The sequence below is a fragment of the Metopolophium dirhodum genome, chromosome 9 (assembly GCF_019925205.1).
Source record: "Metopolophium dirhodum isolate CAU chromosome 9, ASM1992520v1, whole genome shotgun sequence".
NCBI classification, from domain to species: Eukaryota; Metazoa; Arthropoda; class Insecta; order Hemiptera; family Aphididae; genus Metopolophium; species Metopolophium dirhodum.
In genome coordinates this window covers 15,821,573-15,836,892 of record NC_083568.1, presented here as the reverse complement: position 1 = coordinate 15,836,892, position 15,320 = coordinate 15,821,573, and the positions used below count along the sequence as shown (strand labels likewise).

The following is a 15,320-nucleotide window of genomic DNA, read 5'->3' as shown; positions in this document are numbered from 1 at the left end:
AACACCCCCTTCTTATGGCACAAATCAAACATGAATCTATTTAATAATGCAGAACTCTCAATTGTATGGAAAGAATTAAATGGTACTATGACGTTATTGAAATATTTTTTCCGTCCAATTACATTTAATTGGCAAAAAAACATACGAACCATGGGTCAAAATCTCCTAGTTTTGATACTTAGTTGCCGTTCGTTAGTAGAGACGCAATGTTTATGACAAGAATATATATTTTTGTATTGTGGTTAACAGTTTATACAAATGGAGAAATTTACAAAATCGGTAAGGTAATATTTACAAATACAGTTTAATTTGCATTATATTGTTTTGTTTTATTTAAGATAAGAATATAAAATATACATATTATATGAAAAATAATCTTTTTGTGCTTACCTAATCTTAATTCTTTCTGATATTGCCTTGAAAATGTCAGCGAATTTATAAACAATTACTTTAGAAGTCGCTACACCATGTACAATATGGCAAATTTTAAGTTCACAGTACCTAATCCATTTTAATCTGTTATTTTTAAAACTAGACTGAATTGGCCTGTAGTAAAGTTTATAAGTAAAATCTCTGTTATCTACGGAATCTCGAGAACTTCTATTGATATTTTAATTTTGAAGCTAGTGCAAAAAATGTAAAAGTTTTATGATGCTCGTAACTTGCTTCCTAATTAAAGTATCAATAAAAGTATAAATAAAATCTTACCTTTAAATTGTATAACAAGTCAACACATTTTAATTTTAAAAAATCAGAGTAAAATGGATTATTCCGTACGTAAAATTAGCTAAGTCGTATATACGTTTGTAACTTGTAAGTCATATACAACAAATTTATAATTTATAATTTATATCTATTAACAACTACCTACATTAAGTTTCCTTAACTTGTATTTTAATATTTTACCTTTAAATGTATCTAAATATTTTGAACATTTCATGGTGTGTAGCAAATAATAAATAATAAAAAACGATAATAGCAAAAATGATCAAGTCCCTGCAATTGACATTTTTTTAATTACAGTAAAATAACTGAAATTGTGAATTTCTGTTTGGATATCCAATTTTGTAATAATTGAAACTTGAAATTTCCACGAAGAGAAATAAATATTGTGCATAGAGAAAAACGTATGAAGAACCCCTGTCCCCTAGTATTAAATAGTCAAACTTTTTGGCCCAGCAACTGTAGAGAATTATTTATAGAAAAAAATGATAATAAAAAAGTTGAAAATTCAAATTTCTATAATACAGGTGGCATAGGGACAGCTCTAAAAATGCCTAAATATTTTGAAAATTATACCATGGTCTAGAAAATGCTATTATAAATATTTGATAAAAATGTCGAGTATCTTCTTGACTTGGTTCGTATTTGTTGAATTACAACAAAATTACGAAATCAATTTTGTCAAAAATTGGTGTTGCGGAAATATTGCCGATAATAAAGAAAGAAACGAGAATTTTTTTTTTTTTGCTTTTGACCCTCAAAATACCAACTAGATCCAATTTGCTACTAGAAACCAATCATTGAAGTCAAAGATCAAACCATTCATTCTTCTACCTACCTATAAAAAATGTCATTTAGACACAAAAAAAAAAACAATAAAAATCCCATAGTTGAAAAACCAATACATTCATTGCTCTGCTCAGAATTTAATAAAAATTAGCACAAACGTACATACAATTCTATAACAATTTAATAATTTAGTGCCTATTCATAACTATATTATTTTATATACATACCTAACAAAATAAAGCATTTACCATGTGTATATTAAGATCCATCTGTTAAGGGTTTAATTGAAATGGGTGACGAGGTGATACTCCTGCAAGCAGGGAGCACTTGGAACTTTTCTTTTGATAGTAGGTAAAATATTTATTAACTTCTATGACCGGATTCGTTAATAAAAGGGCTGGCTGTATATAGTTTATGTTATTTTAACTACCTACCTGCAGTAATTTAATAATCCTAAAACTCAAATTATTTTAAACTGACAAGATGTTATGTTTCAATAAAAGCATTATAAAACATTAATATATATATATATAAACAGTTTTATTATAAGTGCTTAAACTTTAAAACTATACAAATACTTAAACCATCCAAATTTGTTTCATATTTTTAATTAGATGATAATATTATGTGTCAGGTGCATATAAGTGTACCTATTTTCATCAAAATAAACTTGAAATTATTGTATTAATATAGTTAGTCGTTTTATTTGATAACAGTATAATTTAATTGTAATTTAGCAAATAGAAAACTAGTCCATTTATTATAATATTATATGTTTCCATTATCGAGTACACACACTTACATATATAAGTGGATTTTAAAACCGCACCCTCCCCAAAAACACACACATCAATTAAACTACAGTCTCGGGAGTCGGTTACCATCTGTTTATTGTTTGTACACGACCAATCAATCAATCAATATATAATAAAAAATGTATAGGTAGTATATTATGTAATAAAATATGTTTATGTTTAATTGCAACAATATAAAACTACATATTATTTTTCTCTTTGTTGTTTGTCATATTTATTGTTGTCCATATTATGTTAACTAACGAATACATTATTTGCACGTGAATTTTCATTTACCTTAATAGACCAAAGTTCATACTTTATTATTATATATACCTATATGTAGGCACGCGAGTGGATAGTATTTATTGATTTTAAGATATATGAATGTATTATAGTTAAAAATAATCATGAACTCTTGAATATGGTTATAGATTTGTTGAAGATAACTAAGGTCCATAAAGAAACTCATTTCTTCCCAAAATTATAATATTATGACTCTGACATCACAATGTAAAAATATTACCTCCATCATACATTATAGTCGAAAAAAAATACCAACCTGTATTACGTTACTACCTTTTGTCTGCCTTACCTGTTTGTTTTTGTTATACTACCCATGTCAAAATTAAAACCATATACATATCGACTTCATTCACAATAAAATAACATTCTCCTTTACAGCACCATCGATTTTCTTTTGACACTGTAACTCAAACCACAACAATAAAGTACATTGAAAAATAAATTATTTAGACAACAAGTAAATGTCCGCAGTTGAAGCCTAAAGGGTCACTTTGGCACACCACCAGCAGTACACAACAGCCGTTGTACAATTTATATACAATTTTGATAAATTACACAGATTTTTAAGCTTCATAAATTGTATCTGTAAAAAATAGATTCATACAAAATGCTTATACTGCTCACTAGAAATCACACCAAATGTTTTGAAATGTTCACAAAAACTTACTGAACACATTTTACACACACCACTTTTTCTATACCTATTATAAAACAACTTAGGAAAATTGTATTTTCTTTCAAGTTTATTTTTATTCAGTTTTTTATCATTTTTGTTTTTTCATGTACCTACTTCAAGACAAGTCCCTCGAACCATCATATGCATTAGGTAATAATTCAGTTTTCGTTTATAAAATATATTATGCCGATATGAAAATGAACCCACGTTTTTATCCCTAAAATAAAATCATAAATACCTACTAAAATGTTTCTGTATTCTATTAGTTATACAATGATAATAATGATATGAATTTCTTCTGTAGATAATCACTTTTTAGAATAGATGAGAACAACTCTAAAAGACTAAAAGTTTCATATAAACGCACTTTTAGATTTGAAATAGAACACATGTGGTACTTTAAAGAGATCATTCTAGCAGGAATTTCTCAATAGTAATTGAAAAAGTTCAATAAACTAATGGAAACTGCAAAAAATCGGTCAAATTTACGGTACACCCGCTTTGAACAAAATATATTGCAATATTATAAAGATAGTTATCTCGGGGTCAGGACAGAATATTTTGAGCAATCCTATTTTATTTTAGAATTTTTGTAAGCAATAAACGTGATATCATTTTTGAAAATAATTTTAAGTTTTTTATAGCTATATATGGTATATATATTGTATTCTTATCACTAAGCAAAGTCTAAAATATATTCAGCCTTGCTTATGATTAGTCCTTGTATAGTTAGTCTACTCTGAACATTACTTCGTTATAAAAAAAACATATATTTTAGTCATGTCCAAAAATAATAATACGTATAGCTTATATAATATAAAATATATAAAAATGATTTGTATATTAATCACGATTTTAATTAGGTACTCCATTAACAAATTTCCTATTTTAATATAATCATGGGTTAGTTATGTCGAATACAACTTCTTATACTTTTTAGTTGAGGGCGTAACTATCCATTGCCCCACGAGTTAGAAAATATTAAAAACGACAGGCCCTTGTAAAAATTATTGGCCGCAGGCTGTTTCGGTTAGGTTTAAAGTTCCGGCAACGCCATTGATAATTATAAGATTAAAAAAAAATGTACCTTTAATGAACAAAAAAATTATTATTAAAACGCTATAGGCATATAATACAACGCCAATTTATTAAGCGCGGTAACTAAAAGTAGATATATAGTATATACACTTTTCTTTAATATTGCACCTATAGCTAACTTATATAGGTAGATAGGCACTACATAAATATTTCGTTAAACGAATTTCTTCAAGTCTATAGACGCTATATATACTTGTCTACAGTTATTTGTTTGTTATCGATCCACTTGTAGTTACGGTTAGTTAAATATTAATACTAACGGGGTATGCGGACTTATGCAGATATGCGTCACTATTATCATATTATGTTTGCGTACGTATACGAAAAATGAAATCTGTAAGTTGTAACACTCTACGGTATTCAAAATTTAAATACCAGTACCTATAACAGGTGGCTTTTGTACAGAATAAAAACTTTAATAAGCAAGCATTATGACGTGTGTATAGTATTGTATTATTTTATTTTTATTTTTGATACAACATCAACAACTAAGGTTATTACTTATTAGCTTACAACAATAATAATATTAGGTATACATAGTATATGGTATTATAAAACGATATGTGAATAAAATAATTAATAACAAAAAAAAAATGCATACCGCTCTGTAGAGCTGTACAGTAGGTCAAAAGTAGGTCAACGTAATGTATGATGTTAAATTTGAATTCAATGATACAATATCAAATCGAAAAACGATTCTGAGCGGAGATGGTCTGCAAATTAGCCTATAATATAATAATATTTTTAAATTACGACAATATAGTAAAAATCGCTATTCATCGTTTAAATATGTAATTTCGTCCAATTTTAAACTTAAAATAGCAATAAAAAAACCGTGTTTTTAAATTTTTTAGTGACAGTATAAACTACTCATTAAATAACTTGTTTTAAATTTTTAATCCTTAGCTATAAAAACTGAAAATTTTATGAATTTGTAACTTTAAAATAACTTTCAAATTTCCTAGATTTTGACAAATGTTGTAAAATTTTAAACTTTAAATGTTAATACAAAATCTTGCCTATGTATCTTTAATATTTTTAAATTGTTAAAATAACAACTTTTGAGGAACCTTGTATTATACTTTTTAACCCAACCAAAAAAATTGTATTGACATTTATAGAAAAAAAAACTTTAAAAAATTGAAAATGTCTATAAATAGCTCAAAACTAGTCAAAATATTTTGAAAATGTAATGGTGTATATAAAATGATAATATAAACTATGGTGACAACTTAAAATGTTGTTTATTATTTAGTCACACCAAAAAAGCTAAATCGATTTTGTCAAAAACTAGTTTTGCGTACAAATTCTCATTTTTCCTTAATTTTTTTGTTTTACTCGGCGCTTTCGAAAATTCCTGTTATTTTTCTATTTTGACCTTTTTAAAGTACCAATTAGATTCAGTTCTCCCAGTTTTCTCTCTCAGAAAATATATTGAGGTTGAAAGTCGAAGCATTATTTCGACTACTTATACATAGTTACATCACAAAAAAAACAGAAAATTGTAAAATCAATTAATTTTTCGCTCAGAATCGAAAAAAACAGTAATAGTATACTTACCTACAATAATTAACAAATTTCAACTCAAAATTATATTAAATCAATTTTAGCAATAAATACACTGTGCAGGTATGTAAGTACCTATACACATGGCTATATAATATATATGCATTTGCATCTGTTGGAATTATACTTTTATAGTTAAATTTTTAATAAGTTGGGTTTTAAAAAAAAATGAAATATAATATTTTTACATAGAATATTTTCAACAGAAAACTGTGAAAATTTTATAAGCCAATGTAAACAACATTTAATTATAATAACAGAACCTTTACTAATTCCAAGTTTCCATATTTTGTAATATTATATTTTACAGGTGTATTAACACAAAGTGAAGATGACACGAACTTCGTTCAACTGAAATCCATATTGACAAACTACAACGTATCGATCGAACCTATTTTAAACGATCCGTCGAACAATATAACTAATAAATGTATGTATAGCCTTCGTCCTTATTGTATTAATAATGTCAAATTGGAAAATACTAATTGATAAATACGCAGACCCCTGAAACATTATTTTCGTTATAATTAAGTATTGTAATAACGATTTACCGTTATTCAATTAAATGGTAGGTACGTATCTAGAATTTAATTTTCAAAGGGGAGAATTTCAAATTAACTAAATATCGTATTTTATACTGCGACACAGTATACAAAGCGATAAATGTTTACTAAGTGTATAGCAGTATAATAAGTAAATGTACCTAGATATATTATATATTGTACCTACAGAATTAGATACTAGAGTTTTCAAGATCCAAGTTCCTACATCTATTGTCCTGGAAAGCTATGGAACTGATACTATTAGTATATATACCTAAATTAAATTACAAACAGTAATTTATTTAAGATATCAATATTGATGAAAGTTTTTGTATTCTAAACAGTTTGCAGTGTTGCGTCGAATAACACATTAGCCACCATTGATCTCCTTATTCCCTCGTGTATACCATGCTGGAAAATAAGTAAAGCTAATTCCATGGCCTATTTTCGAACTGACTTTTCTTACATTCAACCGGCAATCCAATTAATTGAATCGTATGTCACATGGTTGAATATTACCAAAGAAATTACATTCGTACTCACTAACCAAGAAGGTAAATATTTTATTTTTAATAGATTTTCTATAATATTTAATACAATTCATGTACTTAGACGCAGATCAAGCCGTTACCTATTTGACTTCGGGAAAATCATCTTTAAGAGCTATTGTCTTAAGCCGTTTAACACCGAATGAAATTGATCAACTTAAGAATACGAAAATTGGTATTAGACACGTAGCTTTAATAGGAAATAATTTGGATCAATATGTGCAGACAGTTAGTGCAACAATCAATATGCATAGTCGTGTACTTGTGTACCTATAATATAAAAAATAATTTTTTTTTATATCAGATAAATCAAGAGAAATTAATAAAATTGGATGAATCATGGATAATAGTTACAAACGATACGACAAAACTAAAACTTGAATCGGCAGTAACGCTCATGAAGTTCACGTCTTGGGAAAATGGATATACAAATAAAATGACGCGTGCTACAACATTATTTAACTTCATTTTCTACTTTCTTAACCGTGTATCACGAGATCGTCCAAAACTTAGTTGCGACTTGATTTCTGATGTTTTAGTGTTAGAAAAACGAAAAGAAATCGAAAATTTACTCAACTCGGTATACCTATAAACTTAAAATATGTTATAACCTACGTTATGTTGTAACTTAACGTTATAACTAGTGTTGTGAATTATCTAGATAAGATTTTTTGAAATAAATTATCTTTTAAAGTATCTAGATAATTATGTTACGATTTATCTAATGTTTAGCTTAGATAAAAAATGGGTTTATCTAGATAAATAGTATATAGTGCCTCTACAAAATTATAAAACCAATGTTACTAAAATTCTAATATAATATAAATTATTTATAAAATTAGAAGAATATATTTCTTGTTATTATTGCCAACGACAATATTACGATAATACGAGAACCTGCATGCGGCTTGCACTATACATCGTTCTCTACTAGCCATAATAAGCATATTAAAATTAATTAGTTATAGGTTTATTTCCCCATCCATTTAAAAAAAAAATTAAAATTAACTTCGTAGAACTGTATTTCAAAGGCTTAATTCGTTGTTATAAGAAATATTATGTCATTATATTGATATAAATCTAATATTACAAAAATACTAAAAAACAATAAAAATAAGTGTAAAAAAATGATATTTATCTAGATATTTATATAGATAAATGTATTGTTGTATTTATCTTTATCTAGATGAATTACATTTATGTCATCTTTATTTTTATCTAGATAATATTTTGTTAAAATTATCTTATCTTATCTAGACAATTTTTTAGTTATCTATTCCCAACACTGGTTATAACCCATGTAATATTACCTATGTTAAAATTCATAATTATTACTTTTAATATATCTATTAATTATTATAATATTCATAGAATAACGATTTTTAATATATATTTTATATAATATTATGTTTAAGTATATGTATACATTGTGTTATTTATATCCAATGTTTAGTACGAAAATAAAAATGAATTTCAATACGACATCGATACCAACCTGATGACGTACAACGAACAAGCAATGATACTCAAAGTCAGTTCGGATGGCGTACCTAACCAATTGGGTACGTGGACCATAAATGGAGGTTTAGAAATGAAATACGATGCTTCGACAGTAGTCAGTGGCCGCCGATTTTTCAGAATTGGGACCGCAAAGGTCAGCTCACATTTTATTAGTGGTTCAGCATATCATGATATTATTGTTGTAATCGTAAGTCTGACGAGCTCTGTTTTTGTACCCCAAGTCTATTCCTTGGACGTTCATGGAAGACGTGTGGAAAGGTTATTGTATTGATCTAATCGAAAAACTATCAAAAGAAATGAATTTCAAATACGAACTAGTCGTTAAAGACAAATTTGGTTCACTCGACCCAGTGACGAATCAGTGGAACGGACTCATCGGTGGACTTGTGGAAGGAGTGAGTGAACAATGAGTAGAACATATCTAGGTACCTACGTAATTATTGACTTTCAAGCTTTCATAATATATTACTGTGTGGTTGCAGGAACTAGATATTGTGATAGCTGCACTCACCATGACATCGGAACGGGAAGAAGTTATAGATTTCATTGCCCCGTACTTTGAACAAACGGGAATATCGATAGGTGATGGAAATATATTAACGCATTAATCGATTTGTAATTTAAAAAACGGGAAAGTTACCCTGAGGTATGGTAGGTGTAAAATTTACCTCATAAATGGGTAGGCCACTGTAATGAATATGTTAAAAATATTTGAACTCGATAATAAATAATTGTATGCGATACAAAAAATACAATTCTTAGCAGAGACCTAAATGTTAAAATAAATATTTGGTAAAAAATTTAAGTATACCTGCAATTATTTATTTTTGACTTAAAACAAAACAACAAAATCGATTTTGTCGAACTCTTTTTTTGGTTAAAAAATTGCGTTATTCTTTAATTGTTTTGTTGTTTTTCCCAATTATTTTTAAAAATACTGTGCATTTTTTGAAGCGTTATTACTACTCCAAAAGATGGTGACTGGTGACAGTCGAGAAAAACAAAAATTAATTTTAAAAAACACACATCATTTCAATCAATTAATTTATCCCTCCGCTCTGAGACTAAAAAAATTAGTTTATTAGAGGCACTTATTTTGATCTTCATATTTTTCACAAAATGCCTACGAGTGCGCAATATTCTAAGACACCAAATATAAATGTAAAATAACAATGTTAACATTTTTTTTTTGTGTGTGTCATTGGTATCAACAGTTTACTTTCGATGTCTCAAAATTATATTTACCCAGCTCTACAAGAACTGGGCAGGCTACTGGGTAACATATTTCAGTTGAGATATTAAATTTAAAAGTAATAATAAATCATCGCATTCGAAAAACGATTCCGCGCAAGGGGGCGGTTAAAAAAACTGCACTTGTTTACATTTCTTCATTTTATTTCTTAAACATTCTTTAAAAAAATGTTTGCGCTAAAGGAAATTACTGAGAAAAACGAACGTATAATTTACTTTAATTGATATACATTTTTCTTGTTTTTAATTTATTCAAAATAAATATTGGTTTAACAAAACGTATTTTAAAAGTAAATTCTTAAAGATATTATGCTAGGTATCGAATATTGAAATATTGACTCAAAATCAATTATCTTAGCAATGAGAACCGTAGGAATTATTTATTTTTTTATAACACTTTATAACACAAGTTCTTCGGTTGACAGCAAGACAATGGTTACAGCATATCGATATTAGGATTTTATTTTTCTGAAAGTTGAAAAAAGTCTGATAACTCAATTTTAAAGTACTTATTGTGTATGGATGAAAACCAAAAATAAACTTTCTATTCCCAGATTCTATTGCTAAAGATTACGTAGCAATCAGATGACAATAAGTCCCTAGAAGAAGTTTTTAATCAACTATCAAATAAAAAACTATTATTTTATAAAATTAACAAACTAAATTGATAATCAATATTTTATTTTATTTTTTATTAAAACCTAAGTAATAGACTATAGTATGTACTACGATTTACGAGTAATAATATTATCAATTAATTTTAAAGTTTTAAACATAAATATACATTTTAAATTATTTTTAACTATAAAATAAAAATCCCTCTTGGCTCTTAAAGTCTCAGGTAAAAATCGTATCTACGACACTGTTTTTAATATCAATTAGAGTTCACTCAATAGCCCTGATATAAATATATAATATGTTGTAGTACCTACGCAGGGCACTATTGCCTGTCCATTTCTCAAGTACCTAATTCATGATTTCGATGTAGTTTTTAATTTTAATTCCCTTTAAATTCAAACGTAAAATTAGTACCTACCAGTTGCCTAGCCACAACGCCGTGTGATCGTTATTTTTCGGTTGATGGTATTGAATTATCGTAGAAAATAAAATATTAAATACCCACAAATAATACACAATATAATTACATTAACGATACGTACGCATATGCGGTTATTATGTACACTATAAACTAAGTTTTTCGTGTTTTTTCAAGATTATTCTACCGGAACAAGAGACAAATTAAATAAAAACCCTAACGTTTTTAAAAACTAATTATATGTTGATCCACGATGTGTCGTTATCGAATAGAAAAAAACACATATACATACATACATACATACTTATATACATACATACATACATACATACATACATACATACATACATACATACATACATTGCTATATATTATATACATTCACGAACTGTAAAGTGACTTAAGGGTCACGGAAACAAGAAAAACAACTTTTCTTCTTGCACTTTTATCTTTCTTTGTGTCTATTTTATAGTATATACTATATATTATTATGCTGTTACCGCCAAACTATTTTAGTGTCGCCTGCCAAATTGTATAACACGGGTTAGTGGGAATATAACGATAAATTATTATATTACTTATTACTTATCATACCTGCAGAGTCCACTTTTATCAAAACAATGAAAACCTTTTCAACAAAAAATATAACCTAATGCCATCACTCATCAGTAAGTAAAATAGGTAACTCATTTCATTATTCCACTTATATATTATAATGTAAATACTGCAGGCTCCCAATCTAACTGTTTATTTTAGGCAGATCTCACGATTTAAATAAACATAATATTTGTGGACCTACTACCTACTCGTCATGTTGTTATAATACTTGTTGTTACTTAAGTGTATCTCGGCCATATATTATATAGTCCCGTCTCTGTAATATGCCTACCATTATAGTCTATACAAACATTGCACATTTGCACACTACACGTCTACACTTACGTACAAGTACTTCCAAAATAACAGTCTTCGTCGCTCACCGTAACCACGTGTCATTTCAGTGATCAGGAAACCGTCCAGAAAAACTTCACTGTTCAAGTTTATGACCGTACTAAAACCCGAAGTTTGGCTTAGTATCGTAGCTGCTCTGGCCATGACTGCGGTCATGATCTGGATACTGGACAAATATTCGCCTTACAGTGCACAGAACAACAAAACAAAATACGAACAATTCAGGTATATGTACTAAGTATAGATACCTATGTGGTTACTGGTTATATAGGTATTATACTATATTATTATCTATCAGGTACATATAACTATACTACGATGTACACAGTGATTAATTTTACAGAAATCACATCATAATAATAATATATAAGTTAATATGTTTGTTTTTTAGCGAAAAAAGTTATCTTATTATATTTAGGTAATTATAATCAATTGAACGTTTTTTTTTTTGGAAAATCAAAAATATGAGTGTTTACTAAAACTTAAAAGGCAGCTGTCAAAAACAAATATCTCCCCTCAATATATTAGGATATACAGACAAAACTACAAAAGGCAAACGTCAGTATATAATATACACAAGGGCCAAGCCCGTATCTGAGGGGGTGTCCAGATGTTCAATATCTTATTTTTAACCAAATATCAAAAACTAAATTAAATTAAATTACAATATACAGTAAAACCTCTCTATAACGGAATCGCTTGGGACCAACAATTTTTCCGTTATAAAGAGTTTTCCGTAATAGAGAGGTATGTAAAAAAAAAAAAAAATGAAGTTTCAAGAAGTATTATGTATGTATTTATGTATGTATCTGTTAAAAAATATATATTTTAGGTAAAATTGTATTTAAATGTGATAAAAATAATAATAAATGTGTAATAAATAAATGTATTAAATACATACTTAAAAAATAAAACTAAGAACTAAAAAAAACATTTTACACAATTCGATATTTGTACTCTTTTTTAATTAAGAAAAATAATTTTTAATATTTGATTGCTTTTTGTGTTTAAGAGCAGCATGTTCGGCACATTCTCGAGCTTTTGTGGTAAGTTCTAACAGATTTGAATTAGATATCATGGCTGAAAACTTTTGTAAATCTTCTAAATATGAGATTGCGGTTTTAAAATCTTTTATTTTTGGCTCTATCTAATCTTTGCTATACATTGTACTATAAATATTCGTTAGAAGGTAATAAACAATTCAATATGACAATCGTGAAGCGATACTGTCGACTGATATTTCAGGTAATAATAAAGTTAAGATTATCTAGTCACCAAATATATATGTATGTACATAGTATATATGTATCTACATAATTGTAATTTATCTTTAAATAATTTTATTTTCCGTTTAATAGAGATTATTTTTACTATTTGGATCACGAAAATTGTCCGTTTCCGTTTTGTAGAGGTTCCGTCTTAGAGAGGTTAATTTCATATATTATTTGAACCGGGACTATTGACATTTTCCGTTATAAAGAGGATTCCGTTTAATAGAGGGTCCGTTATAGGGAGGTTTTACTGTACATGTTTTGGACCCCCCCCCAAAAAAAAAATTTCTGGATACGGCCTTGAATATACCTACCTATATATAATATTATAGCCACATAGGTAATGATTGCGATTACGTACACGCACTACATCTCAGTATCTCACACTATAAGCGTCTTTATTCAAAATACACTGTGCGTAGACATTTCACACTCGTCGAGAGCTTTTGGTTCGCCTTGACGTCATTTACGCCGCAAGGAGGAGGAGAAACTCCAAAGGCGATTAGCGGCCGCGTCTTGGTGGCCGCGTATTGGGTTTTCGTAGTCCTCATGTTGGCCACGTTCACCGCAAATTTGGCTGCATTTCTGACGGTGGAAAGGATGCAAGTGAGCTATATAATAATATGTTTCTCGATTTTATACCCATCATGCGTGTATACGCGTACACTGTAATTAAACGATGTTATATTAATTATATTATTTAACAATTTGGCCGTATTGTATTACCTGTTACATAATATATAGACACCGGTGCAGTCCTTACAACAATTAGCTCGACAGTCGAGGATCAATTATTCGGTGATTGACGGTAGCGACGCCCATCATTTCTTTCGCAACATGAAAATGGCAGAAGACATTTTATACAAGCGAGTATACCTATACCTAGTACCTATCTTTACTCATTTCACATAATCACATACGTTATCATACCTAGTGAAAAAAAAAGAAAACCACGGAATATTTCCGGTTTTTGTATTGTGGTAACTCCATAGATATATACTATAATTATAGTAATTATAATTATGTATACAATAATTATTATAGTATACATATGTGCCCTGTGGGTAACTCGGAAAAAAATTCCTATAGAATTGTCTACTTTACTATGCCGTTGCCATGTTTTCCGAGTATAACGTGGCTCTGATAAGATTTTGAGAAATCCCTCAATTGCTAGATATTTTATGCATAGAATACTTTGGAACATTTTTAAATAATATAATAAATCTGTAAAATATTTTATTGCTTTAAAGTTTAAAGTTTGTATCAACATTGTACCTAGGTATATGTTGTTGCATGATGTTTTGTAATGTATAATTTTTTTATAATCTTTTTAAGTTCAGAATTTAATTTTTGAAAACAATGATTTATTGCTTACAATTTGAAAATAAATTGATAATATAAAAAACACGAATAAAAGATACGAATGTCATACAGTATTAATTAACGATTAACGACAGTTTGACGCAAATAAGCACTGTCGAAGTGTGCCATGACGCTGATAGATAGTTACAAGTTAGGTACCTACGAAAACTAAAATAACGACTTAAAATTTTTTTATATTTTTAGTGTATGGAAAGAGATAGCATTAAATCAAACAAACAACCGAAAAGATTTTCGAGTTTGGGATTATCCAATAAAAGAAGAATATGGACAAATATTAGCGGCTATAGAAAGAACTGGGACCGTTCCGAACAGATCCGTCGGATATCAAATGGTGGCCGTTGTTAATACTTATATGTTATATAGTGTCATTAATAATGTATTATACATTTATATACCTACCGTGTCCAATATAGGTATTGGACAACGAGCAAGGTGAATTCGCTCTAATTCACGATTCGTCGGATATTGAGTATGAGGTTTATAATAATTGTAACCTGACCGAGGTGGGTGAAATATTTGCGGAAAGGCCATATTCGATAGCAGTCCAGCAAGGAAGTCTCATACAAGAGGAAATTAGTAGAAAGTACATTTAATGAGACTAATTTGTATAAATAACAAAAAAAAAGTATGTACCTAAACCTAACCAACAACCAATTTTCCAGGATATTGGATTTACAAAAAGATAGATTTTTCGAACTATTGAACGCCAAATATTGGAATGCTTCCAAAGTGAGCATGTGCCCGAATGCCGATGATAGCGAAGGCATCACATTAGAGAGTTTAGGTAACCACTATAGAAAAATAATTGAATAATATACCTCCTAGTATCTACTGTCAATAATTGTCAAAATTTTAGTAGGTACAT

General features: G+C 28.4%; 1 protein-coding gene across 1 annotated transcript in view; it reads left to right on the top strand.

The window, feature by feature from the left end:
* Positions 1-208: 208 nt before the first annotated feature.
* The window catches only part of LOC132951619 (ionotropic receptor 25a), a 16,714-nt gene continuing 1,602 nt past the window's right edge, over positions 209-15,320 (top strand). Inside the window, exons 1-14 of the mRNA XM_061023432.1 lie at positions 209-279; positions 6,263-6,382; positions 6,839-7,048; positions 7,107-7,270; positions 7,347-7,622; positions 8,496-8,696; positions 8,785-8,958; positions 9,046-9,145; positions 11,852-12,026; positions 13,495-13,678; positions 13,817-13,938; positions 14,639-14,786; positions 14,869-15,038; positions 15,118-15,239. Coding sequence (XP_060879415.1) covers positions 213-279; positions 6,263-6,382; positions 6,839-7,048; positions 7,107-7,270; positions 7,347-7,622; positions 8,496-8,696; positions 8,785-8,958; positions 9,046-9,145; positions 11,852-12,026; positions 13,495-13,678; positions 13,817-13,938; positions 14,639-14,786; positions 14,869-15,038; positions 15,118-15,239 — 2,233 coding nt within the window. The 5' untranslated portion in view covers positions 209-212. The remainder of the gene's footprint in view (positions 280-6,262; positions 6,383-6,838; positions 7,049-7,106; positions 7,271-7,346; positions 7,623-8,495; positions 8,697-8,784; positions 8,959-9,045; positions 9,146-11,851; positions 12,027-13,494; positions 13,679-13,816; positions 13,939-14,638; positions 14,787-14,868; positions 15,039-15,117; positions 15,240-15,320) is intronic.